Raw genomic sequence first — 27,751 nt, 5'->3', positions numbered from 1 at the left:
GAATCACGGCCACCATCTCCTCTCCCTGTTCTAAAACACCAGACAAGAGAGGGAGTCTCCCCAGATGCCCTGCCAGGCCCTCTCTCCAGCCAAGTCCACATCTACCTCTCGTTTCCCGGGTTCTCAACAAAAAAAAATCTCCGGCACTACCGGGAGGATTGGAGGGGCAGAGAGCCCGCCCCTCCCCCTCCAGCCCGTTGAGCCGCACTCTACGTCTTCTGCCAGGCTGTGAGCCCTCCCCGCCTCGCCCCCACCGCTCACCGGCCCGCGCGGCGCGGCTAAAGAGCCCACACACCGGCCGCCGCCGTCCCTCCGTGCACCGGCAAGGTCGGACTCTCCGCCGGAAAGCTGAGTTGAGAACAAAAGATGGAATCCCAGCCCCGCTCCGCAAACACGTTTGAATTTCCCCGCCGCGGCCGCCGCGGCCGCCTATTGGTCAGTGCTAGCTACGTAAACACGTCTGCCGTGATTGGTTCGTGTGCCCTGGCACCGCCCCTTCTACTGCGGCCCATGAGCCCAGCCCCGCGGGGTCTTCCGGTCTGACTCTGCCCGCTCGGCGCCGGGAGTCAAAGGGATGCTGGCCGTCGGCGGGTGTCCCCGGGGCGCCGGTAGACTGGCTTTCCTGCACCTTCCCGTTTAACCAGGCCATAGTTTTGCCCGAGAGGTAGCCACTCCCGGGCAGAGTAACCCGGTGAAAGGAAAATAGGAGTGCTGACGCTGCTCCCAGCATCAGGACCTAAAAGGGGCCGTGTCAGTCGGCCCTTCCCCGCCACCGCCCCCTCACTTTTCGGTTCTTCAGGCTCCTCACTGCCCGACTTAGGGAGGATGCGGCCAGGAAGGATCGTTCACAGCGCCAACTCAAGAATCTCAGTGCTTTTTGTCCTTGAGCTTCCACTAGCCTTAGTTCTTCCACTATACTTAAATGACTGTATGCCTCGTCTTCAAGCCAAGGCCCTCCCGTTTGTCAGAATTCTGCGCAAAACTCACACGCCCATCACTGTTGCTATTTCTGAACTCGCCTTGTTAGCCCCGCTCCCTCCGGGCCTGTCCCACTTTAGAGCTCAAGTGCCCTCGGGGGAAGGGCACCTCCCTGGTAATTACGCGAGGGCGAGGCTCTGCGGCTAAGTGGCTTTGTGGTCCAAGGCAGTGCTTCTCTTCATTTGCGAAACGAGATGCCTGTTGTACCGGCATTATGACATATGCTCTGTGGCAGGACAGGTTGGTTAGTTTTGTGTACGTGTAGGAAACTAACTGCAGCTGTCACTTGTTAACTCCAAAGCTGTCCTTAGAACCCTCGCATTCCCAGCTCTGACTAGCCACCCGGCCAGCCTGAAAGCCCTTCCTCACCGAATACATCTTTCCATACCTTCTGGCTCTGTATTTTTGCTTCAGCACAGCAAAATGATTTGCTATACCTGGTTGGCTAATCACTACCTTTGCATCATTGAGCCTAACACTGATTTTAATTGGAGGAATATACTATTCCACCAATTCTTGTTGATCTCTTTGGGGCCTGATCTCAAAACTTGCATTTTGAAATGCATTTTGAAAATTGCATTTTCCTGAAAATTCTGCTACTAACTCTTCTTTCTGTACACTCACTCCTTTGGTAAGCTCCTCCAATCTTACTTTTTTCTTTTTTTGGGGGGGGGGGCCGCACTCTGTGGCATGCGGAACTTCCCTCACCAGAGATCGAACCTGTGCCCCCTGCATTGGAAGCAGGGAGTCTTAACCACTAGACCACCAGGGAAGTCCTCAAATCTTACCTTTTAAAATACCACCGTTGGGGACTTCCCTGGTGGTCCAGAGGTTAAGAATCTGCCTTCCAATGCAGGGGATGTGGGTTCGATCCCTGGTCAAGAACTAAGATCCCACAGGCTGCGGGGCAACTAAGCCTGTGTGCCACAAGTGCGCTACAGCTGGAGAGCTGGGGGACCCCAACGAAAGGTCCCACGTGCCGCAACCAAGACCAACACCTGACGCAGCCAAAAATAAATAAATATTTTATAAAATAAAATACTATCTATGTGTTAATGATTCCCAAATGTATAACCCCAGCAGAATTCTCTCTCCTGAACCTCAGACTCAAATATCCACTGTCTACTTAACGTCTCCACTTAACTGTCTCATAGGTATTTTAAACTCAAAAAGTTCAAAACAGCCCCTGATCTCCCCACTCCCAACATACTTCCTACAAAGTCTTCTCTGTAAAAGACATTCCGTGTTCCATTTTTAAGCCCCAAATCTTGGTGTCATTCCTGACCCCACATCTAATCTGTAAGCAGATTGTGTCAGGTCCAACAAGGTAGTCCTGGAATCCTACCACCTTTCTCCACCTCTACTGCTACTGCCCTAGTACCGAGCACCTGCCTCACTCACCTGGGTTATTGCAGTAGCCTCCTGGCTGGTCTCTTTGCTTCTGCCCTCACCTCAATTTGTTCTCCAGCACAGCTGAGTAATCTTCAATGAGATCATGTCACTCCTTTGCTCAAAACCCTTCAGAGCTCAGAATAAAAGCAAAAGTCCTTACAGTGGTCTAGAACTGCACTATTTAATATGGTAGCTGTTAGCCACATAGGGCAATCGTGCACTTGAACTGTGGCTACTGCAACTGAAGAACTGAATTTCTTAATTAGTTAATTTAAATTTAAAAACTGATAGTGCAATTATTGGAAGAATTTTAAGTATATTGGAACAACTGGAGAATGTGAATCTACTTTTTCAACTGTAAATTTTGTGAGCTCTAAATGCAGATGAAGTACTTCCAATGAAAGTGTCTGAGTTTAATTTGTGTTGTAAGTATACACACTAGATTTTGAAGATTTAGTATGAAAAATAATGTAAAATACATTATTGATAATTTTTAAAATATTGATCAGTTTTAAATGATGTTTTGATATATTATTATCATATATTGTGTTAAAATATATTATTAAAATTAATATCCCCAGTCACAGACCAGAAGAGACTACGACTTGACAAATAAAAGCAAGGTAGTATCATGGATTGGATCCTGGAACAAAAAGTGAACGTTAATGGAAAAACTGATGAAATCCAAGTAATAGAGGTTTAGTTAATAGTGATGTACCAGCGTTAGTTTCTGAATTTTGACAAAGGTACCACAGTACATATGATCTTAATAATAGGGAAGTTGAGAGAAGAGTGCACATCAACTCCCTGCACTTTTGCAGCACTTGTGTAATTAAAAATTACTCCAAAATAAAAAATTTCTTAAAATTTGGAATTTTCAAAGGAAAGGTAGGAGAACTAAAGAATGTATTTGAAGGAAATATGGCCAAAAATTGTCCAAATATGGTAAAAGCTATAAGCCAACAGATTGAAGAATCTTAATGAACCCCAAGCACAAGAAACTTTACAAAAATTACATGTAGGCACATAATTAAATTGCTCAAAACTGGTGATACATATATACAATGGAATATTACTCAGCTATAAAAAGAAACGAAATTGAGTTATTTGTAGTGAGGTGGATGGACCTAGAGTCTGTCATACAGAGTGAAGTAAGTCAGAAAGAGAAAAACAAATACCGTATGCTAACACATATATATGGAATCTAAGAAGAAAAAAAAAGGTCATGAAGAACCTAGGGGTAAGACGGGAATAAAGACACAGACCTATTAGAGAATGGACTTGAGGATATGGGGAGGGGGAAGGGTAAGCTGGGACAAAGTGAGAGAATGGCATGGACATATATACACTACCAAACGTAAAATAGATAGCTAGTGGGAAGCAGCCGCATAGCACAGGGAGATCAGCTCGGTGCTTTGTGACCGCCTGGAGGGGTAGGATAGGGAGGGTGGGAGGGAGGGAGATGCAAGAGGAAAGAGATATGGGAACATATGTATAGGTATAACTGATTCACTTTGTTATAAAGCAGAAACTAACACACCATTGTAAAGCAAATATACTCCAATAAAGATGTTAAAAAAAAAAAAAGATACGTGTACCACAATGTTCGTTGCAGCACTATTTACAATTGCCAGGACGTGGAAGCAACCTAAGTGTCCATCGACAGATGAATGGATAAAGAAGATATGGCACATATATACAATGGAATATTACTCAGCCATAAAAAGGAACGAAATTGAGTTATTTGTAGTGAAATGGATGGACCTAGAGTCTGTCATACAGAGTGAAGTAAGTCAGAAAGAGAAAAACAAATACTGTATGCTAACACATATATATGGAATCTAAAAAAACGGTACTGATGAACCTAGTGGCATGGCAGGAATAAAGACACAGATGTAGAAAATGGACTTGAGGACACAGGAGGGGAAGGGGAAGCTGGCACAAAGTGAGAGAATAGCATTGACATATATACACTACCAAATGTAAAATGGATGGCTAGTGGGAAGCTGCTGCATAGCACAGGGAGACCAGCTCAGTGCTTTGTGATGACCTAGATGGGTGGGATAGGGAGGGTGGGAGGGAGGCTGAAGAGGGAGGGGATATGGGGATATATGTATACTTATAGCTGATTCACTTTGTTGTACAACAGAAACTAACACAACATTGTAAAGCAATTATACTCCAATAAAGATACAATAAATAAATAAATAAATAACTCAAAAAATAACAAAAAATAAAAATTGCTTTTATCATGAGTCATCATTTTTTGGCTCCTTTTAAAAAAAATCTTGGATGTGATAGACTACACTTTGGCTTTAACTTTACTCATTTATTTATCCTCACTCTCCACACTCCCTGGGCATTCAAACAATTTTAATACATATAATTATGTTCATATTTTAGAATACGGAATACAGCAATGTTTTGTTTATTACAAATATTTTAATTTACAGGTTTGTATAAGTTTATTAAGAATATTTTAATTTACAGGTTTGTTCCACGTAAGTAACTTAATTAACCTACAAGTGAGAGAGAAGGAGGTAGAAGAAATCTTTTGGTCTCTGCATTTATACATGCAGCTATAGTCTGCAAGTCCACAGGCTTGTGGCAGGGCTCACTTGGAGGCCGAGATGACTAGCTTCTCTTTACATGCGGTCTTTCATCTTAAAAGAAGTTAAATGGGCCCTTTCATGTGACCATAGCACCATTCTAAGAATGCTGAGTGGCAAGCCCAGGTCTAAGAGCATGAATGCCTGGGTATGGTTGGCCTACCACGGTGACTAGGAATGAACATAATCCATTAGGTTTTGCTAACCTTCTAATTTTCCTTAAGCAGCCAAATATCTAGATGCAGAGTCTCTTAGTGATTATTATTATGATTCTGACTTGGCAGTTAGAGATATCTGTGACATTTCAAGTAAATTGTACTATTTGGTGATCTAAAGCCTCAACATACAAACACTTACCAAGCATCTGTTTGTATCATGTCTGCTGATGTCCCCATGGGCCAATGCGGACACATGGCCAAATCCAGAGTCGATTCGGAAGGGGATCCACAAGGGCACAGGTACTGGGAAGAATGATTCATGGGGCATTAATGTGGCAATCACCACAAGATCATTGAAAATTGTAATGTATAATTTTCTTAATTATTAAAGTGGGAGCATATTTTGTCAATTAAAGATATCAACCTCAGTGCATGGATTTCATTTTCCATATTTAGTATTTGAATTTAATTATCTCCTTTAACTATTTCGTTTTATTATCAATATCATTTTGTGTTTCATTGAATTCATAGATTTTTTTTTTTTTAAACAGCATTGCTATTTCTTTTCTCACATTATTCTGCTCTGGATTTCATTGAATGTAATCAATTAACAATATAGTCATAACAATTATATGGAGAGTCAAATGTTTTCGTGTTTTTTAATTTTTTCTTTAGTAAAGAAAGTTTAGCATGTCAACAGATCAAAAGAAGGTTAATATCTCTAAAGTATTTTTATGGATGAGGTTCCAACTGTAAGATACTATGACAAATAAACAACAACAACAAACAAGAACTACATATGCCACAAAAAACACATCTATAGATCGACTTGGGCCCAAGAGCTATCAGTTTGCAAACCCTGCTCAAACTAAAAGTAAATGATAAAATTAATATTTTAGCATAACAAGCCCTTTTTTTTTTTTTTTTTTTTGCGGTACGCGGGCCTCTCACTGTTGTGGCCTCTCCCGTTGCGGAGCAACGCGCAGGCTCAGTGGCCATGGCTCACGGGCCCAGCCGCTCCGCGGCATGTGGTATTTCCCCGGACCGGGGCACGAACCCGTGTCCGCTGCATCGGCAGGCGGACTCTCAACCACTGCGCCACCAGGGAAGCCCCAACAAGCCCAATTTTTGCTCCATGCTATGTGGTCCAGATAGGTCTTAAGAGAATTTAGAATGTTAATGTTTTCCACCATCTGCCATTTTCAGAATGAAATCCTCAATCTAATTTGGAGAAAAGATCTGCCATACAGCAGACTGTTACAGAGTTTTATATATATTCATTAGTGATAAGCATAAAATCAGTTTAATTTATAGTTAAAATGCTATTCAAGAAAACTTGAATGCAAGTCTTTCAGCCAGAACAATTTTAATTTCATGCCAATTGATAAAAGTTGGCTAAATTAGGCCTGTTTTACCAGTAATCACTGGTCATCACTTCGTTTGTGGGGACAGAAATGGGATGTGTAGGACCCTCAAAAGTGTGGTCTGCAGACCAACATCAGCATTACCTAGGAACTCCTTAGAAATGCAAAATCTTGGGTGCCACGCCCAACATACTGAATTGGAATCTGCAATTTAACAAGATCCCCAGGGGCCTGTGTATGCCTTAAAGTTTGAGAGGCACTGGCCTGGGATACATTTCTTGATTAAGTGGTGTCTTGTTCAAAACCACCAGGACGGACCTCATCAGTGAGCTTTTGTTGGGAGATGAGAAGCATGATCACTTGGGGCAGGGCCCTGGCTCTGGGCCATCCTGAGACAGAAATATTTGAATTGGCTCCAGAGCCCCATGGACATTCTGCTATGCGCCCTGTGCAAAAGTGTCGGTGTAGCATACTACCGCTTCTCCAGCAGCTGAGAACTGTTTCTATATGAATGCTGGTTTTCTGAGGGGACACACAGTCTCCCAGAAATACTTGCTGTCAGTACATTTTGCTCATACCCACTCCTAAAACTTTCACCCACACTTCATTTTATGACTCAACCTAATAGTTCCCCTGAGAGCCTAGTGAAAAGGAGCCATGGAACCACTTGCCCTTCTAGAGACACATTGCCATGTAGTATTACATATGCAGTGGCCTTTTCAGTGCCTCACTTCAGAAGGCATATGGCATCAGTCTGTCCCATTACTGGTCATATTAACATGATCATTTTGTTAAGGTGCTATCTGTCAGTTTTCCACTGTAAAACTTCCTTTTCTCATAGAGGTTCGGGAGAAAAGTATTTGTTGTGGGGGGACAGATAAAAATTCTAAAGAAAACTTATATTGTCTTTTCCCAGTATAACCCTCTGTGAGAGAGAAAATGTTAACAAATATCTAATCAAAGATTAGAGAATATAGTTCATGTTATTTTTTTAAGAACAATAAAAACAATTAACAATGCTAAGTTATCTAAATTACACTTGTGGTGGCCAAATCTATATAATTCTTTTAAATTACCTTGGTATTGGGGGTGGTTTTTTCAACATGAGAATACACTATAGAATATCCATATTTTTCCCCATGGGAAGAAATAGCGATGGTTATTTCCTTTTTGTACTTACAAAGTAAAATTCAGAACATTATATATGGTTACTTAATTCAATTATTAATGAAAAGATATATCACAATAGCTTTTTTTAAAATAAATTTTATGTATTTATTTATTTTTGGCAGTGTTGGGTCTTCGTTGCTGCATGTGGGCTTTCTCTAGTTGCGGCGAGCAGGGGCTACTCTTCATTGTGGTGCACGGGCTTCTCGTTGAGGTGGCTTCTCTTGTTGCAGAGCATGGGCTCTAGGCGTGCGGGCTTCAGTAGTTGTGGCACGCGGGCTCTAGAGCGCAGGCTCAGTAGCTGTGGCTCACGGCCTTAGTTGTTCTGCGGCATGTGGGATCTTCCCAGACCAGGGCTCGAACCCATGTCCCCTGCATTGGCAGGAGGATTCTTAACCACTGCGTCACCAGGAAAGCCCCACAAAGTTTTTAAAAAATCTTTTCAATATCCACTAAAGAACTTACTGTCTTTACAGTAAAATTATGGGTAACAACCTCAGTGGTTAAAATGCCATGCTTTTTGTTTTTTGGCCAAGACAAGACACTCAGTTTTACTCTTCTTTCAGTGGCAAAAACATATAATCAACATGAATTATTACATAACATTTGGGCATGTAAAAATATTTTTCTAAATAAAGTTAAATCTAATACTGACTCCATCCTCCTGGACTTTGGAATTAAGTACAAATTTTCCTCCCTCCCTCTCTTCCTTCCTTCCCTCCCTCCCTCCTTCCTTTTTTTTTTTTCCCCCCTTTTTTAAGACTTCATTTTGTTTTAGAACAGTTTTGGGTTAAAGAGATTTCCCATATACCCCCTGGGCCCACATATGTATAGATTTCTCTATTATCAACTTCTCCCACTAGAGTGGTACGCTTGTTACAACTGATGAACCCATGTTAACACATCATAATCACCCAAAGTCCATAGACACCTTAGGGTTCATTCTTGGTATTATACATTCTATGGGTTTAGACATGCATAATGGCATATATCCATCATTATGGTGTTATACTATTTTCACTGGCCAAAAAATAAAAATGCCATGCTTTAACTATACTTTAATAGTCATTATCTCATTTGACCCACACGACAATTATATGAAGAAGATAGGGAATGCATTATCTTCATTTATCAGGTAAGGAGAACCTTAAAGAGACCAGTGATTTGCCCATGCCCACACATGTGAGGGCCAGAAATAAAAATAGAACTGAGGTCTCCTGATTCCTGGACCAGGATGTTTTCCATTATAACATAGTATTTATCTCCTTAGTTGCTCTTAAAAATCTATGATCTGGGGCTTCCCTGGTGGCGCAGCGGTTGAGAGTCCGCCTGCCGATGCAGGGGACACGGGTTCATGCCCCAGCCCAGAAAGATGCCACATGCCGCGGAGCGGCTGGGCCCGTGAGCCATGGCCGCTGAGCCTGCGCGTCCGGAGCCTGTGCTCCGCAACGGGAGAGGCCTCAACAGTGAGAAGCCCGCGTACCGCAAAAAAAAAAATAAATAAATAAATTAAATTAAATTAAATTAAATTTTTAAAAAAATCTATGATCTGTTGCAGACAAAGTGCCAAAGGAAAATTCTATCAGTAAAATAAGCAACCTACTAGTTAGGATCTAATAAAATGTGCTCAAACTATGTTGTTTTCCTTTGGTCTTATTCTTACTTATTCTAGATCAAAAAAGAACAAATGAATGCATGCCACCACAGACTTACCAAGAAACCAGGTATTTCACAGTTTTGAGGATTTTGTGCCAACACTAATTCATATATCATCCTTTATTTGGACATCTTTTGTATGATTCTGGACCAAAATCTTACTAGTGATATAAGAAACGTTGCCGAGGGCTTCCCTGCTGGCACAATGGTTAGGAATCTGCCTGGCAATGCAGGGAACACGGGTTCGATCCTGGTCCAGGAAGATCCCATGTGCTGCGGAACAACTAAGCCCGTGCGCCACAACTACTAAGCCTGTGCACCTAGAGCCCAAGCTCCACAACAAGAGAAGCCACCGCAATGAGAAGACCCTGCACCACAACGAAGAGTAGCTCCCACTTGCCACAATTAGAGAAAGCCTGTGCGCAGCAACGAAGACCCAGTGCAGACAAAAATAAATAAATAAAATTTTTAAAAAATGTTGCTGAATCTATTTTTAAAAAATGTTGCTGAATCTAATTCATCTTTGACAATTAAAATTTGTGAGTTTGCAGACCAGCTCTACCAGATAGACCTTATTACTTACAGACTTGATTTAGTTTATTGGTAAAATGATCTTCTCAGTAGGGCATGAGAGCATAATATTCCTTTCACTTTCTAGCTTGACTTTAAAACTTGGGTTACTTTTATGACCGTTTAGGCCCTATTTACTGCCAACCCCCTGCAATTTAATTCTATATATGTTCTGGACAACAGTGTCCAATTTACAAAGACATTTTTCTTTAAAGAATGCCTGTTAGCTCCAGATATGAAATTGACTAATGTCAATTATTTAAAAGAAAAATAAAAATTATTAGAAGGCTGAAATGTGATGGGGAAATCACTCTTGATGTGTTTCTCAAAAAATGATGGGAGAGTGCCTGATAAACAAAGTAGAAACTCATTGAATGTTTGTTGAATGAATACATGAATTAGTTAACATGTATTCATGACATATATCTTAGCTATTACCTTTTCTAGTAAGCCACTGACATCCCCAGTCTAGGTTAGGAGATACTACTGTTTCCATGGCACCCCATCATACTTCTGTTGTAATTTGTCATCAATGGTATTGTTGAGATTAGTATCATTATTATTGCTATATTTGTTGGGTGCCAGAGGCTGAGGCACTGAGATTAACTCAGATTACAAGGTCACATAGTTAGTAAGGGAGATTAACTCAGATTACAAGGTCACATAGTTAGTAAGGGAGATTAACTCAGATTACAAGGTCACATAGTTAGTAAGGGAGATTAACTCAGATTACAAGGTCACATAGTTAGTAAAGGAAGACTCATTTGTCATCACTTATTACCCTTTATTACACTCATCTTCTTACTTGTCTCTCTACTGCACTGCTGATTCTTTGAGGATTGAACCTGAGTCAGAGTCAGCTTCCGTAATAACAAGAACAGTAGCAAACAACATTCACTGACTAGTCATACTACTTTACATGGTTGACCTCATTTAAATTTCACAACATGCTTATGCTTAGGTACTATTCAACCTATTTTACCATAAGATACATTTGGTAGTTATTTCTTTAAGATATACCATATGGGGCTTCCCTGGGTGGCGCAGTGGTTGAGAGTCCACCTGTCGATGCAGGGGACACGGGTTCGTGCCCCGGTCTGGAAAGATCCCACATGCCGCGGAGCGGCTGGGCCCGTGAGCCATGGCCGCTGAGTGTGCATGTCCAGAGCCTGTGCTCCGCAACGGGAGAAGCCACAACAGTGAGAGGTCCGCATACTGCAAAAAAAAAAAAAAAAAGATATACCATATGATTGAAATTATTGCAAAAGTCTATAATTATTTTTCACATTTTATTTATGATTTTAAAAATAATCTTTATTCTTTAGAACAGTTTGAATTTAAATGAAAATTGCAAAATACAGGGTTCCCATGTATTCCACACATTTTCCCTTATTATGAATATCTTACATTCATATGGCACATTTGTCACAATTATTAAACCAATATTGAGTCAGTAGTTTATTCAGACTTCCTTAGTTTTTACCTAGTGTTTTTTTCCATTCCAGGACCCCATCCAGGATACTACATTACTTTCAGTTTTCATGTGTCTTCAGGCTCCTCTTGGTTATGACAGTTTATCAGACTTTCCTTGCTTTTGATGAACTTAGTTTTGCGGAGAACTACTTAGATATTTTGTAGAATATTCCTCAACTGGAAACCATCTAATGTTTTTCACATGATTAGGCTGGGGTTATGGGTTTGGGGGAGAAAGACCACGGAGGTAAAATGCCACCTTTATCACATCAGAGCAAGGGTACATATTATCAATATTTCTTATCACCATTGCTGTTGACCTTGATCACCTGGCTGAGGTAGTGTTTGTCAGATTTATCCACCCTAAAGTTACTGTTTTCCTTCCCATTCCACATTGTACTCTTTGGAAAGAAGTCACTACATGCAGCCCTTACTTAGGGAGCAGGCTGTTATGCCCCACCCCCTTGAGCGTGGAGTAGCTACCTAATTATTTAGAATTCTTCTGCAAGAGATACTTATCTCTTCTTCCCCATGTATTCATTCATTCAATCACTTATTTCTATCCATATGGACTCATGGATATTATTTTACACTTCGGGTTACAGTTCGATACCACTTTATTTTTTTGCTCAAAGTGTTCCAGCTCTGGGCACTGGAGCTTTTCCAGTTGTTTCCTGTGTCCCTTCTCCATAACCTACACCAATTTGCAGGTTTTTTCTTTGAGCACTTTTTTACTTCTTGGTACTAAAAGATGTTCTGGGATCCTCTTATACTTTCCTGCCCCAGTCCTAGAATCAGTCATTTTTCCAAGGATCCCTTGTTTACTTTGGTTGGAGAATAGTGTTAGAAACCAAAATCTGGGTACTAAGTGTGCTTGTTGCCAGTAGGGTGTCTATGCTTCTAAACCCTCTCAGCTGACAGATCGAAGACATATGTGTGCATATACTAACCTGTGTATATACACATATCTATATGGAACCATCTGTATCTAAATTAACCTAAACATGACATTATACTTGTGTCTCCAACTCTGATCTATTGCCACATGGATTACTCTAGCCTCCTTTTGTTGCTTACCTATAAACTTTCACTTCAACAGTGAGAAACCTGGCTCATACCATTTGCCAACCATCCAGTTACTTAATTGTTCAGTTCCAGCAGATTCATAGAACAATATCAGAATTGTTGACTTGTACGCCTGTGGGAAACAACCTTATAAACTAGAGTACATTGCCCATGTGCGGTCCCTTTTGCCTTTAGTCTTACAGACTCTACTCATTTCCAAATCTACTAGGTCAGCAAATTTCACCCTGACCTTCTTAAATACATTTTATAATACAATTGGATTCTTTTGTCACAGTCTGTATTCCATCCTGGTATTCCCCAACCTCCTAAATGGATAAAAAAATTTCATATGTTAAGGCTCACTCTTTGCAGAAAAGGTCTATGGATTGTGAAAAATGCTTAGTGCTGTTTATCTACTATTACAACTGTCATACAGAATAGTTACATCACCCTGCAAAATTTCCCGTACTAGACATATGCAACCTCTTCCCATCTCCCTAAGCCCCTGGAAACCACAGATCTTTTTACTATCTCTATAGCTTTACCTTTTCAGAAATATCAAATAATTGGAATCATATAGTATGTAGCCTTTCACACTAGTTTCTTTCACTTAGCAATATACATTTCAGTTTCATTCATGTCTTTCATGGCTTGCTAGCTTATTTCTTTGTATTGCTGAATAATATTCCATTGTATGGATCACCACAATTTCTGTATCCATTCATCTATTGAAGAGCAGATTGGTTGCTTTCAACGTTTGGTGATTATGAAAAAGCTGCTATACATATCCATGTGCAGCTTTTTGTGTAGACATAAGTTTTCAGATTTGTTGAGCAAATATCCATGAGTACAATTTCTGGGTTGTATGGTAAGGCTATGTTTAGCATTGTAAGAAACTGCTGAACTGCTTTCCAAAGTGGCTGTACCATTTTGCATTTCTGCTATCAGTAAATGAGAGTTCCTGCTGACCTGTAACTTCACCAGCAACTGGTATTGTCAAGGTTTTTAAAATTTGTTTTTATTTTTAATTTAGCCATTCTAATAGGCATGTAGTGGTATCTTGTTGTTTTAATTTGTTGTTCTCTAATGATACATGACATTGAACCTCTTGCATGTTTATTTTTTATTTTTTTTAACTTTTTATTTTATATTGGAGTATAGTTGATCAACAGTGTTGTGATAGCTTCAGGTGTACAGCAAAGTGATTCATTTATACATATACATGTATCTATTCTTTTTCATATTATTTTCCCATTTAGGTTGTTACATAATATTGATCAGAGTTTCCTGTGCTATACAGTAGGTCCTTGTCGGTTATCCGTTTTACATATAGCAATGTGTAGATATCAATCCCAAACTCCCTAACTACCCCTTTCCCTCACCTTTCCCCCACCCCTGTGTAACCATAAGTTCATTCTTTAAGTCTGTGAGTCTGTTTCTGTTTATTTCCCATCTGTATATTTTCTTTGGTGAGGTGTCCAGATCTCTTGTTTATTTTTAAACTGAGTTTTTTTTTTTATCATTGTTGAATCCTAAGACTTCTTTGTATATTTTAGATACAAGTCTTTATCAGAAAAATGTTTTGCAAATATTTTCTCTAAGTCTGTGGCTTGTTTTTTTATTTTCTAAACAGTCTTTAACAGAGCAGAAGTTTTTAATTTTAATGACTTATCAATTCTTTTTTCATGAATCGTGACTTTGGTGTTGTATCTAAGAACTCATCACCAAAACCAAGATCACCTAGATTTTATCCTATGTTTTCATCTAGAAGTTCTATTATTTTGCATTTTACATTTAGGCCTGTGATCCAATTTGAGTTAATCATGGTGAAAGATACATGGTCTCTGTCTAGGTTTTTGTTTTGTTTTGTATATGGACATACAATTTTTTCCAGAACAATTTGTTGAAAAGACTACCCCTTTTCCATTGAATTGCCTGTGTACCTTTGTCAAAGATCAGTTGACTATATATGTGTGGGTCTATTTCTGGGCTCTATAATTTTTCTATTTTACTGTGTGTTCATCCTTTCTGCAACATCACACTGTCCTGATTACTGTAGCTTTACAGCAAGTCCTGAAATCAAGCAGTGTAAGTTCCCCAATTTAGTTCTTTTTCAGTATTGTGTTAACTATTCTAGGTCTTTTTAAAAAATTGAAGTATAATTGACCTACAATTATGCTGCACAACATAGTGATTCGATACATCTATACATTACAAAATGATCACCAGGATGCCTAGTTACCATCTGTCACCATACGAAGCTGTTACAATATTAATGACTGTATTCCCTATGCTGTATATTTCATCCTGTGACTCATTTTTTTTGTAACCAGAAATTTATCTCCCTCACCTGTTTCACTCATCCCCCCATGCCTCTCCCTTCTGGCAACCACCTGTTTGTTCTCTGTATGTATGACTTTGTTTCTGTTTTATTATGTTTGTTCATTTATTTTGTTTTTTATATTCCACATATAAGTGAAATCATATGGAATTTGTCTTTCTCCATCTGACTTATTTCACTTAGCATAATACACTCTAGGTCCATCCATGTTGTCACAAATGTCAAGATTTCATTCTTTTTTATGGCTGAGTAATAAATCCATATATATATATGTATATATATGTGTATATATATATATATACACATATATATACACCACATCTTCTTTATCCATTCATCTATTGATGGTATTTAGGTTGCTTCAATATCTTGGCTATTGTAAATAATGCTGCAATAAAACTAGTGTTTTATTTTCTTCAGAAAAATACCCAGAAGTGGGACTGCTGGGTCACATGGCAGTTCTATTTTGAATTTTTTGAAGAACCTCCATTCTGTTTTCCACAGTGGTCGTACCAATTTACATTCCCATCAACAGTGCACAAATGTTCCCTTTTCTTCACATCCTCACCAACACTTGTTATTTCTTGTCTTTTTTATAATAGCCATTCTCACAGGTGTAAGGTGATATCTCATTGTGGTTTTCATTTGCATTTCCCTGATGATAGTATGTTGAGCATCTTTTCATGTGTTTGTTAGCCATTGGTATGTCTTCTTTGGAAAAAATGTCTATTCAGGTCCTCTGCTCATTTCTTAGTCAGGTTGGTGTTTTTTTTTTTTTTTGATACTGAGTTCTTTGTATATTTTGGTTACCAACTCCTTATCAGATATATCATTTGCCATGACCTGATGGGCAATTTTAAAAGAGTACTTAAGCTGTGTGTGGAGGAAAGAAATGGGTGCAGAGAGACCAGTTAAGGGGTGGTTGAGGTGATTACGGTGAGAAGGTGATGCAGGCTTAAGTTAAAGTGTATGCAGTGGAGCTGAGAGAAGTGGAAGGCGTCAAGATATATTTTTTAAAATAAATTTATTTATGTATTTATTTATTTATTTTTGGCTGCGTTGGGTCTTCATTGCTGCCTGCGGGCTTTCTCTAGTTGCGGCGAGCGGGGGCTACTCTTCGTTGCGGTGCACGGGCCTCTCACTACGGTCGCTTCTCTTGTTTCGACCTCTAGGCATGTGGACTTCAGTAGTTGTGGCTCGTGGGCTCAGTAGTTGTGGTTCACAGGCTCTAGAGCGCAGGCTCAGTAGTTGTGGCACACGGGCTTACTTCCTCCCCAGCACGTGGGATCTTCCTGCACCAGGGCTTGAACCCATGTCTCCTGCATTGGTAGGCAGATTCTTAACCACTGTGCTACCAGGGAAACCCCCAAGATATGTTTTGCAGGAGAATTGATAGGAGTTGGTCATGGATTGGATGTGGGTGGTAAGGGAGGATAAAGTGTCAGTGATGGCTTGGGGCACATGTAGTAATGGAAGAATATGAAGGAAGAACAATTGTGGGGAGAATATGTTCTAAGATCTCAGATTCAGATGCCTGAGGCCCATCAAAGACAAAATACCACACAAGCTGTGAGATATACGAGCTTGAAAGAAGGATGTAAGCTGGAGATACACACTTGGGAGTTACAAATAGATGGCAACCAATGGCATGAGGATGGATCACATAATTCAAGCAAGACGTATAATATAAGAAAAAGACTAGAAAGCAACCAGAAAGAATTCTGACATTCAAGGGTCAGAAATAAGAGGAGCTGGAGAAGAAGAATGAGAAAGGGGACCAGATATAAATGATGGTATAGAAGCCAAGACTTCACTTAAGTTATTTCCTTTTAGTTTCATCCATGGATTCTTCAGGGTCAAGGCTGTTTCTCCAAGATCTGAGGGAGGTCATTCATTTTTGTGTAGTTGTTCATCTCACGTGAGTGTCCCACTCACAGCTGCTGGGCCCCAAACACTGCAGTTCATTACTAGCAACTTTCTTTAAATTTAATTACAAATGGCCATTTCCCTGAAGGCATCCCCAGAATATCAGGATGGCTGGTGAAAGACGGCTCTTGGAGTCAGCTAAATGCTGGCCTGGAACCAAGAGTCAGGCTTTTTACTAAGTCCTTGAAATACAGCCAGTTTCTTTCTTTGTCACGTGAATTAGTTTTCTCTCAGGGGTCCCTTTTGTCTTCTATGATGACAATGACATGAAATTAGAGTGACCTTCAGTAACGGGAGGATAAGAGCAGGGTGAAGAGTTGTTCTCCTTAACACTTTCCATTTATTATCAGATTTCTTGGTCAAGGTTGATATCACTGGTGAAGATGGAGATATTATAGGATGTAGTACATGAAGGAACTGGAAACCCAGAAATACTCAACTGAGCGTGATAGAACTTTTTTGTGTGTAACCAAGCCAGGAAGAACTGGGAGTGATACCATGGTTTGGCACTCATCACTACGCCATTGAATGCACAACTTGGCCTTGAAGTATGGCTATGTGAAGAGAGGTTGGACCAATGGCATGGATCTATAAAACAGAAAGAGTCTAGACTGGGTGTACATACTGGGGACCTCAAAATAATGAATACCCAATGCAAGATATTTGTAGTTGAGATTCTTGGGAATGGATAGCATATGCTCCTAGAAGTGTAGATCAGAACTGCCAGAGGTTACAGAGTTTGAAAAAGACCATTCTGACACGTAATTCTGGCAGAGATGGTGATGAGTGAGGCTAACCTAACCCCAGCCTCCAATATGCCCAGTTAAAAATTATTATCATAAATCCAGTAAAACACAAATAAACTGGAAAAATACATTTGTAACATATATAGCAAACTGTTAATAACTTTATTATGTAAAATCCCTTATGAATCTGTAAGAAAAATAGATACAACTAATAGAATGTGTGCAACGAATACAGGCAGGCAATTCTCAAAAGAAAGAAGCTAAAATGCCAAAAAACATGATAAACTGTTAAGCAAAAATAAATATCGTTATCTGCCTATCTGATCCGTAATGATTATAAAGCATAATTAAATTCAGTAAGAAGAATGGGGTGTAAAGAAATGAGCACACTTTCATAGATTTTGTTGGAATTGTGAATTGATGTATTTCTGGATGATGTAACCAATCATGTACCAAAAATTTTAAGTTAAAGCTTCCTGACCCAGAAATTTCCCTTGTAGAAATTTATGCTAAGAATTTAATTAGACAAATTCACAAAATTGTGTATACTGGGGTACTAATAGTTAAATTGATATAATAGCTTAAATTGGAAACAAGCTAAATTGTGGCTAAATAAATTATGGAATATCCATATAATGGAATATTAAGTAGTCAGTATTTTTACATAGAAAAGTGCTCCTGATGTATTGTTAAGTTTTTAGAAAGCAGATTATAGAATAACATTAAAATAAATAAACATTTGTGTAAAGCAAAGAGAGCTTATATTGGCATATAAAAATCTGGAAAAATTAAGTGAGATGAGGTTATGGGGGATTTTCACTTCACTGTATTATTTGTTACTTTTTCAATACTCATGAATTATCAGGAGAATCTATATCCACTTAATATAATAAAAATAATTGTATATGAGATAACAAAAAAGTAAATATCTTAAAATTTTTAAATGAAGTATGCATTAAGGCAAAGATTGTACTTCCAAACTAGTTAAGAACCTGTATTATGTCATGGGTACTACATATTTTTAACCTTTTTGGAGTAAGGGCAAAATGGTGAGTGGAATTAAACAGAAGACTGGAACTAATAGACAGCAATTACTATTACCATTGATTTTCTGCATTTTCTGTAAGTATTATCCACTTGGCAAAATTCACTTCTGTAAGATTTAAGTTCTCTCTATAGCTCTTCTTTATCAGACTACTTCCTTGTACCTATTTTTTTAAATAAATACATAAATATTTATTTTTGGCTGCATTGGGTCTTCGTTGCTGTGCACAAGCCTTCTCTACTTGTGGCAAATGGGGGCTACTCTTCGTTGTAGTGCGCAGGCTTCTCATAGCGGTGGCTTCTCTTGCTGCTGAGCACAGGCTCTAGGTGCGTGGGCTTCAGTAGTTGTAGCACGCGGGCTCAGTAGTTGTGGCTCATGGGCTCTAGGGCACAGGCTCAGTAGCTGTGCCGCACAGGTTTAGCTTCTCCGCGGCATGCGGGATCTTCCTGGACTAGGTCTTGAAACTGTGTCCCCTGCATTGGCAGGCGGATTCTTAACCACTGTGCCACCAGGGAAGCCCTCCCTTTCACTTCTGATTCAACAGATTCCTAGGTTCACCTTGAAAGCACAGGTAGCTGATGATATTGACAACATGGAAAGGTTGAAACACTAGGAAAAAAATTGATAGCTTGATTTATGTTGTTAACTCTGTATGGGCTGTAAGACATTTGCAAGATGGCAGAATAGAAGGATGTGCGCTCACTCCCTCTTGCGAGAGCACAGGAATCACAACTAACTGCTGAACAATCATCAACAGGAAGATACTGGAACTCACCAAAAAGGATACCCCACATCCAAAGATAAAGGGGAAGCCACAGTGAGATGGTAGGAGGGGCGCAATCACAATAAAATCAAATCCCGTAACTGCTGGGTGGGTGACTCACAAACTGGAGAACAATTATACCACAAAAGACCACCCACGGGCATGAAGGTTCTGAGCCCCACGTCAGGCTTCCCAACCTGGGGGTCCAGCAAAGGGAGGAGGAATTCCCAGAGAATCAGACTTTGAAGGCTAGTAGGATTTGATTGCAGGACTTCGACAGGACTGGGGGAAACAGAGACTCTACTCTTGGAGGGCACACACAAAGTAGTGTGTGCATCAGGACCCAGGGGAAGGAGCAGTGACCCCATAGGAGACTGAACCAGACCTACTGCTAGTGTTGGAGGGTCTCCTGCAGAGGCGGGGGGTGGCTGTGGCTCACCACAGGGACAAGGACACTGGCAGCAGAAGTACTGGGATGTACTCCTTGGCGTGAGCCCTCCCAGATTCCACCATTAGCCCCATCAAAGAGCCTGGGTAGGCTCCAGTGTTGGGTCATCTCAGGCCAAACAACCAACAGGGAGGGAACTCAGCCCCACACAGCATCAGACAAGCAGATTAAAGTTTTACTGAGCTCTGCCCACCAGAGCAACACCCAGCTCTACCCACCACCAGTCCCTCCCATCAGGAAACTTGCACAAGCCTCTTAGCCTCATCCACCAGAGGGCAGACGGCAGAAGCAAGACCTACAATCCTGCAGCCTGTGGAACAAAAACCACATTCACAGAAAGACAAGATGAAAAGGCAGAGGTCTATGTACCAGATGAAGGAACAAGATAAAACCCCAGAAAAACAATGAAATGAAGTGGAGATAGGAACCTTCCAGATAAAGCATTCAGACTAATGATAGTAAAGTTGATAAAGGACCTCAGAAAAAGAATGTTGGCAAATATCGAGAAGACACAACAAATGTTCAACAAAGACCTAGAAGAATTAAAGTACAAACAGAGATGAACAATACAATAACTGAAATGAAAGATACACTAGAGGAAATCAATAGCAGAATAACTGAGGCAGAAGAACGGATAAGTGACCTGGAAGACAGAATGGTAGAAATCACTGTCACAGGACAGAATAAAGAAAAAAGAATGAAAAGAAATGAAGACAGCTTAAGAGACCTCTGGGACAACATTAAATGCACGAACATTTGCATTGTAGGGGTCCCATAAGGAGAGAAGAGAGAGAGAAATGACCCGAGAAAATGATTGAAGAGATAATAGTCTAAAACTTTCCTAATATGGGAAAGGAAATACCCACCCAAGTCCAGGAAGCACAGAGAGTCCAAGGCAGGATAAATCCAAGGATAAAAATGCCAAGAAACATAGTAATTGAATAGAGAGAAATTAAAGACAAAGAAAAATTATTAAAAGCAACAAGGGAAAAATGATAAAAAACATACAAGGGAACTCCCATAAGGTTAACAGCTGATTTCTCAGTGGAAACTCTACAAACCAGAAGGGAGTGGCACAATATATTTAAAGTGATGAAAGGGAAAAACCTACAACCAAGATTACTCTACCTGGCAAGGATCTCATTCAGATTTGATGGAGAAATCAAAAGCTTTACAGACAAGCAAAATCTAAGAGAATTCAGCACCACCAAACCAGCTCTATAGCAAATGCTAAAGGAACTTCTCTAAATGGGAAACACAAAAGAAGAAAAGGGCCTACAAAAACAACCCAAAACAATTAAGAAAATGGTAATAGGAACATACGTATCGATAATTACCTTAAATGTGAATGGATTAAATGCTCCAACCAAAAGACACAGGCTTGCTGAATGGGTACAAAAACAAGACCGGTATATATGCTGCCTACAAGAGATCCACTTCAGACCTAGGGACACATACAGACTGAAAGTGAGGGGATGGAAAAAGATATTCCATGCAACTGGAAATCAAAAGAAAGCTGGAGTAGCAATACTCATATCAGATAAATAGACTTTAAAGTAAAGAATGTTACAAGAGACAAGGAAGGACACTACATAATGACCAAGGGATCAATCCAAGAAGAAGGTATAACAATTATAAATATATATGCACCCAACATAGGAGCATCTCAATACATAAGGCAAATGCTAACAGCTCTAAAAGAGGAAATTGACAGTAACATGATAATACTGGGGGATTTTAACACCTCACTTACACCAATGGACAGATCATCCAGACGGAAAATTAATAAGGAAACACAAACTTTAAATGACACAATAGACCAGATAGATTTAATTGATATTTATAGGACATTCCATCTGAAAAGAGCAGATTACACTTTCTTCTGAAGTGCACATGGAACATTCTCCAGGATAGATCACATCTTGGGTCACAAATCAAGCCTCAGTAAATTTAAGAAAACTGAAATCATATCAAGCATCTTTTCTGACCACAATACCATGAGATTAGAAATCAATTACAGGGAAAAAAACTTATAAAACACAAAAAGATGGAGGCTAAACAATACATTACTGAATAACCAAGAGATCACTGAAGAAATCAAGAGGAAATAAAAAACTACCTAGGGATTTCCCTGGTGGCACAGTGGTTAAGAATTTGCCTGCCAAGGCAGGGGACACGGGTTCGAGCCCTGGATCAGGAAGATTCCACATGCCGTGCAGCAGTTAAGCCCAGGCGTCACAACCACTGAGCCTGTGCTCTAAAGTCCGCGAGCCACAACTACTGAAGCCTGCGCGCCTACAGCCCATGCTCCACAACAAGAGAAGCCACTGCAATAAGAAGCTAGCGCACCACAACGAAGAGTAGCCCCCACTCGCTGCAACTAGAGAAAGCCTGCCCACAGCAACGAAGATCCAATGCCGCCAAAAATAAATAAATAAAATAAATTTATTTAAAAAAAAAAACTACCTAGAGACAAATGACAATGAAAACACGATGATCCAAAACCTATGGAATGCAGCAAAAGGGGTTCTAAGAGGGAAGTTTATAGCAATACAATCCTACCTCAAGAAAGAAGAAAAATCTCAAATAAATAATCTAACCTTATGCCTAAAGGAACTGGAGAAAGAAGAACAAACAAAACCCAAAGTTAGTAGAAGAAAAGAAATTATAAAGATCAGAGCAGAAATAAATGAAATAGAAACAAAGAAAACAATAGCAAAGGTCAATAAAACTAAAAGCTGGTTCTTTGCGAAGGTAAACAAAATTGGTAAACCTTTAGCCAGACTCATCAAGAAAAAGAGGGAGAGGACTCGAATAAAATTAGAAATGAAAAAGGAGAAGTGACAACAGACACTGCAGAAATACAAAGCATTGTAAGAGACTACTAGAAGCAACTCTGTGCCAATAAAATGGACAACCTGGAAGAAATGGACAAATTCTTAGAAAGGTATAAACTTCCAAGACTGAACGAGGAAGAAATAGAAAATATGAGCAGACCAATCATAAGTAATGCAATTGAAATTGTGATTAAAAATCTTCCAACAAACCAAAGTCCAGGACCAGATTGTTTCACAGGTGAATTCTACCAAACATTTAGAGAAGAGCTAACACCCATTCCTCTCAAACTCTTCCAAAAAATTGTAGAGGGAGGAACACTACCAAATTCATTCTACGACGCCACCATCACCCTGATACCCAAACCAGACAAAGATACTACAAAAAAGGAAAATTACCGACCAATATCACTGATGAATATAGATGCAAAAATCCTCAACAAAATAATAGCAAACAGAATCCAACAACACATTAAAAGGATCATACACCATGTCAGGTGGGATTTATCGCAGGAATGCAAGGATTCACCCATATATGCAAATCAATCAAAGTGATACACCATATTAACAAATTGAAGAATAAAAAACCATATGATCATCTCAATAGATGCAGAAAAAGCTTTTGACAAAAGTCAACACCCATTTATGATAAAAACTCCCCAGAAAGTGGGCAAAGAGGGAACCTACCTCAACATAATAAAGGCCATATATGACAAACCCACAACAAACATCATTCTCAATGGTGAAAAACTGAAAGCATTTCCTCTAAGATCAGGAACAAGACAAGGATGTCCACTCTCGCCACTATTATTCAACATAGTTTTGGAAGTCCTAGCCATGGCAATCAGAGAAGAAAAAGAAATAAAAGGAATACAAATTGGAAAAGAAGAAGTAAAACTGTCACTGTTTACAGATGACAGGATACTATACATAGAGAATCCTAGAGATGCCACCAGAAAACTACTAGAGGCAATCAATGAATTTGGTAAAGTAGCAGGATACAAAATGAATGCACAGAAATGTCTTGCATTCCTATACACTGATAACGAAAGATCAAAAAGAGAAATTAAGGAAACAATCCCATTCACCACTGCAACAAAAAGAATAAAATACCTAGGAATAAACCTACCTAAGGAGGTAAAAGACCTGTACTCAGAAAACTATAAGACATTGATGAAAGGAATTAAAGATGACACAAAGAGATGGAGAGATTTACCATGTTCTTGGATTGGAAGAATCAATATTGTGAAAATGACTATACTACCCAAAGCAATCTACAGACTCAATGCAATCCCTATCAAATTACCAATGGCATTTTTTTACAGAACTAGAACAAAAAATCTTAAAATTTGTATGGAGACACAAAAGACCCCAAATAGCCAAAGCAATCTTGAGGGAAAAAAAACAGAGCTGGAGGAATTAGACTCCCTGACTTCAGACTATACTACAAAGCTACAGTCATCAAGACAATATGGTATGGGAACAAAACCAGAAATATAGATTAATGGAACAGGACAGAAAGCCCAGAGATAAACCTATGCACCTATGGTCAACTAATCTATGACAAAGGAGGCAAGGATATACAATGGAGAAAAGACAGTCTCTTCAATAAGTGGTGCTGTGAAAACTGGACAGCTACACGTAAAAGAATGAAATTAGAACACTCTCTAACACCATACACAAAACTAACTCAAAATGGATTAAAGACCTAAATGTAAGACTTGACACCATAGAATTCTTAGAGGAAAACATAGGAATAACACTGTTTGACATAAATCACAGCAAGGTCTTCTCTGACCCACTTCCTAGGGTAATGGAAATAAAAACAAAAATAAACAAATGGGACCTAATGAAGAAAAGCTTTTGCACAGCAAAGGAAACTATAAACAAGATGAAAAGACAACCCTCAGAATGGGAGAAAACATTTGCAAACAAATCAACGGACAAAGGATTAATCTCCAAAATATATAAACAGCTCATGCAGCTCAATATTAAAAAAACAAACAACCCAATCCAAAAATGGGCAGAAGGCCTAAATAGACATTTCTCCAGAGAAGAGATACAGATGGCCAAGAGGCACATGAAAAGCTGCTCAACATCACTAATTATTAGAGAAATACAAATCAAAACTACAATGAGGTATCACCTCACACCAGTTAGAATGGGCATCACCAGAAAATCTACAAAAAACCAATGCTGGAGAGGGTGTGGAGAAAAGGGAACCCTCTTGCACTGTTGGTGGGAATGTAAATTGATACAGCCAGTATGGAGAACAGTATGGAGGTTCCTTAAAAAACTAAAAATAGAATTACCATATGACCCAGCAATCCCACTACTGGGCATATACCCAGAGAAAACCATAATTCAAAAAGACACGTGCACCCAAGTGTTCACTGCAGCACTATTTACAATAGCCAGGTCATGGAAGCAATAAAGATAAAGAAGATGTGGTACATATATACAGTGGAATATTACTCATCCATAAAAAGGAATGAAATTGGGTCATTTTGTAGAGACGTGGATGAACCTAGAAACTATCATACAAAGTGCAGTAAGTCAGAAAGAGAAAAACAAATATCATATATTAATGCATATATGTGGAATCTAGAAAAATGGTACAGAAGAACCAGTTTTTAAGGCTAAATAGAGACACAAATGTAGAGAACAAACGTATGGACACCAAAGGAGGAAAGCAGGGAGGGAGGTGGTGGTGGTGGGATGAATTGGGAGATTGGGATTTACATATATACACTAATATGTGTAAAATAGGTAAGTAATAAGAACCTGCTATACAAAAAAATAAAATAAAATAAATTCAAAAAAAAAGAAATTTAGTTGAAGTTATCAGTGTAAAATAGGGTGTTATAATTTTAACCTATTTCATGTGAGCCTCATGGTGAAGACAAGGAAAAAACCTTTAGAGTTACACACACACACACAATTTTTTTGCTGTTTTATGTAAAATCATTTTATTATAATCATATCCTCTTCTTTAGCTTTTGTAGGTAACTGTACTGCATTTTTATTCAGTCCTCAACAAAGAACTCTGTTCTTAAAATTTTGCAGATAACATGGATGCTTGTATTTGATTTTGTTCTGTCACAATGCCACCAAGATCTTTGTTAGATGGCTGTCACTCTAGCTGAGTGGACAGCAGGTCTCCTTCCCTTTGCACAATCCCATTAGGTAGGCTTTGGGTTTGGTCAGCCAGTGGTGTTTGTAAACCACTTGTGAATTGAGGACTGGCCTGTCAGTCTCAGTGCTGGGTGATAGGGCTCCAGAGCAGGTAAGTTCTAAGGTTCTGGTTCTTGGTGTATGTTTGGACAGCTCATAAATGCAAACAAGCATACTACTGCACCAAGTAGAGCATGAAGGAGTCAGAAGTGCCACTCCTGACATATTTGTCTTCACTTGTCTAGGATTTTCTTATATGTGACAGGCGCCCCCTAGTGAATAGAGGGACTTAAGTTGGCCTCACTATAAAAGGGAGACTGGAGAAATACTCTCTGAAATGGTTTTAAGAATTTCACACTGTATTAAACGAGATGTTGCGATTTCGTGCATGTGAATGGGAGAGAGGATGGGGATCTGTTCTCCATAGAAAGCATTCAGGATCTCACAATACAGAAGTAGTCATCAATTTTCTAGATGAAGTTCAAACTAATCTGAACCTTGCTAGACCACCAAAGTACATAAGTAGATTGTTGAACATTATTACTCTCCAAATATAGAGACTTGACTGGGTTTTTTTTTTTAAAAATATAGCTAATAGCTTCTAGGATCAGACTGACACACATAAATTGCAGTTGAGACTTGAGGAGCCATAATTTCAATCCAAAAAACTTTAATCTGATAAATATATTTGATAAATTACATTTTATTTTGTTAATTTCAAAAATAGAGCATTTAATGAAGGCTATGGTTGCTTGAGCGATACAATAAATCAGTTACTTTTAGTTATCTCTTCTTTCCCTAAAGTGTCTGCCACTTATAGTCCTTGTTATGTTCTGAAAAAATATGTTATCATTTTGACATCATCATAAATACTTATTAATATTATTTATAGCACTGGGTTGGATCCTCAAAAAGGAACCCCAAATAATTCTTATACTCTAGGATGCTTCCAATATAAAATAAAATCAAAGAACATATAACGGGTCAATTGGAAAAGAAATAAATCAAATAACTATAATAAAAGATAGTATTCAGATTATTTTAACAGTGTCAAAGAGCAGAAGCAATTAACACTGCATTCAATGGCCTTTAAATATAGCACCCTAAATCAACTGGAGAAAAGGTTACACAAAAAGCAGGTGACATGCTTAAATACCAAGTAGGTGAAAAGGTTATTGGACTATTCTCAAAGGTCTTGTTCATTGTCAGAAACTATCAAATTACGAACTGTATGTAGTTTTGCTCCTTTTCAGGGGTAAGATTATCTTGTTACCTCCCATCATCTTCTTATTATCTAAACAACTTAAAAAAATACTTTTCCCTCTTTCACCTAGATTGTCTTTTGTCTCCTGAGCAATTACGCTTTTAGACTCACCACAACTCCGTCAGGTCTAACCGGACTTTTCTAATTGTAAGGCCTCTCTCGGCCCTCTCTCTTTTCCTCAGGACCTCATTTAATTATTAGAACCTTATTTAACAATTAAATTGCTTTGACTAACCTCTGTATATTAAAAGGGCCTACGGAACACATACAAGCATTCATTCAAATTATTTGTTAACTTGCTAACGATTAGACCCCAAAGTCCATTCTCCATCACTGTAGCTGGGAAGACAAACATCCCTTTACTAATTTAGAGGGATAACTTCTGTATCTCCCTTGTCATGGTGACAAGTCTGTGCAGGTGGAGGTGAAGGAAACAGAACCCAAGGGAAATCGAAGTGAATGACAGGTAAGGACCAAAGCACGTCGCCTACCTCAGCCTTCCCCACAAAACGCCCATTCTTCCCTGTCCAGTTTCCTAAGGCGCATCCAGGGTGGATGCGAGGTCACGCGTGGGAAGGTGTCATACTCCTCCGCAGGGGCCCGATGGGAGAGGGAGGCGGGGAAGGGGAGCAGGGAGACCCGCGGGGGGAGGTGGCAAGGGGAGGCCGCGGTGCCCCGCAACCCAGACCATGCGTAGAGGGCGAGGACGAGTGATGCGCGACGGCCAGCGCCTGCGCGGCCCCGGCTCCCGCAGGCCCCTCCCCGCCGCAGTATCCCT

The 27,751-nt window shown here is 39.5% G+C and overlaps 1 protein-coding gene across 2 annotated transcripts in view; it reads right to left on the bottom strand.

The window, feature by feature from the left end:
- TTK (TTK protein kinase) overlaps nucleotides 1–27,664 on the bottom strand; it is a 69,454-nt gene extending 41,790 nt beyond the window's left edge. Inside the window, exons 1-3 of one of the 2 annotated variants that reach the window (XM_060283545.1) lie at nucleotides 27,465–27,664; nucleotides 10,915–11,109; nucleotides 5,337–5,440 (exon numbers count right to left, since the gene is read on the bottom strand). In XM_060283545.1, coding sequence (XP_060139528.1) covers nucleotides 5,337–5,343 — 7 coding nt within the window. In that variant the 5' untranslated portion in view covers nucleotides 5,344–5,440; nucleotides 10,915–11,109; nucleotides 27,465–27,664. The remainder of the gene's footprint in view (nucleotides 1–5,336; nucleotides 5,441–10,914; nucleotides 11,110–27,464) is intronic. The other variant, XM_060283546.1, reaches the window with a different exon arrangement.
- Nucleotides 27,665–27,751: the final 87 nt, after the last annotated feature.

This window comes from Globicephala melas, chromosome 14 (genome assembly GCF_963455315.2).
Source record: "Globicephala melas chromosome 14, mGloMel1.2, whole genome shotgun sequence".
NCBI lineage: Eukaryota > Metazoa > Chordata > Mammalia > Artiodactyla > Delphinidae > Globicephala > Globicephala melas.
Note: the sequence above shows the minus strand (reverse complement) of the source record. Positions and strands in the feature narration are given on the sequence as shown.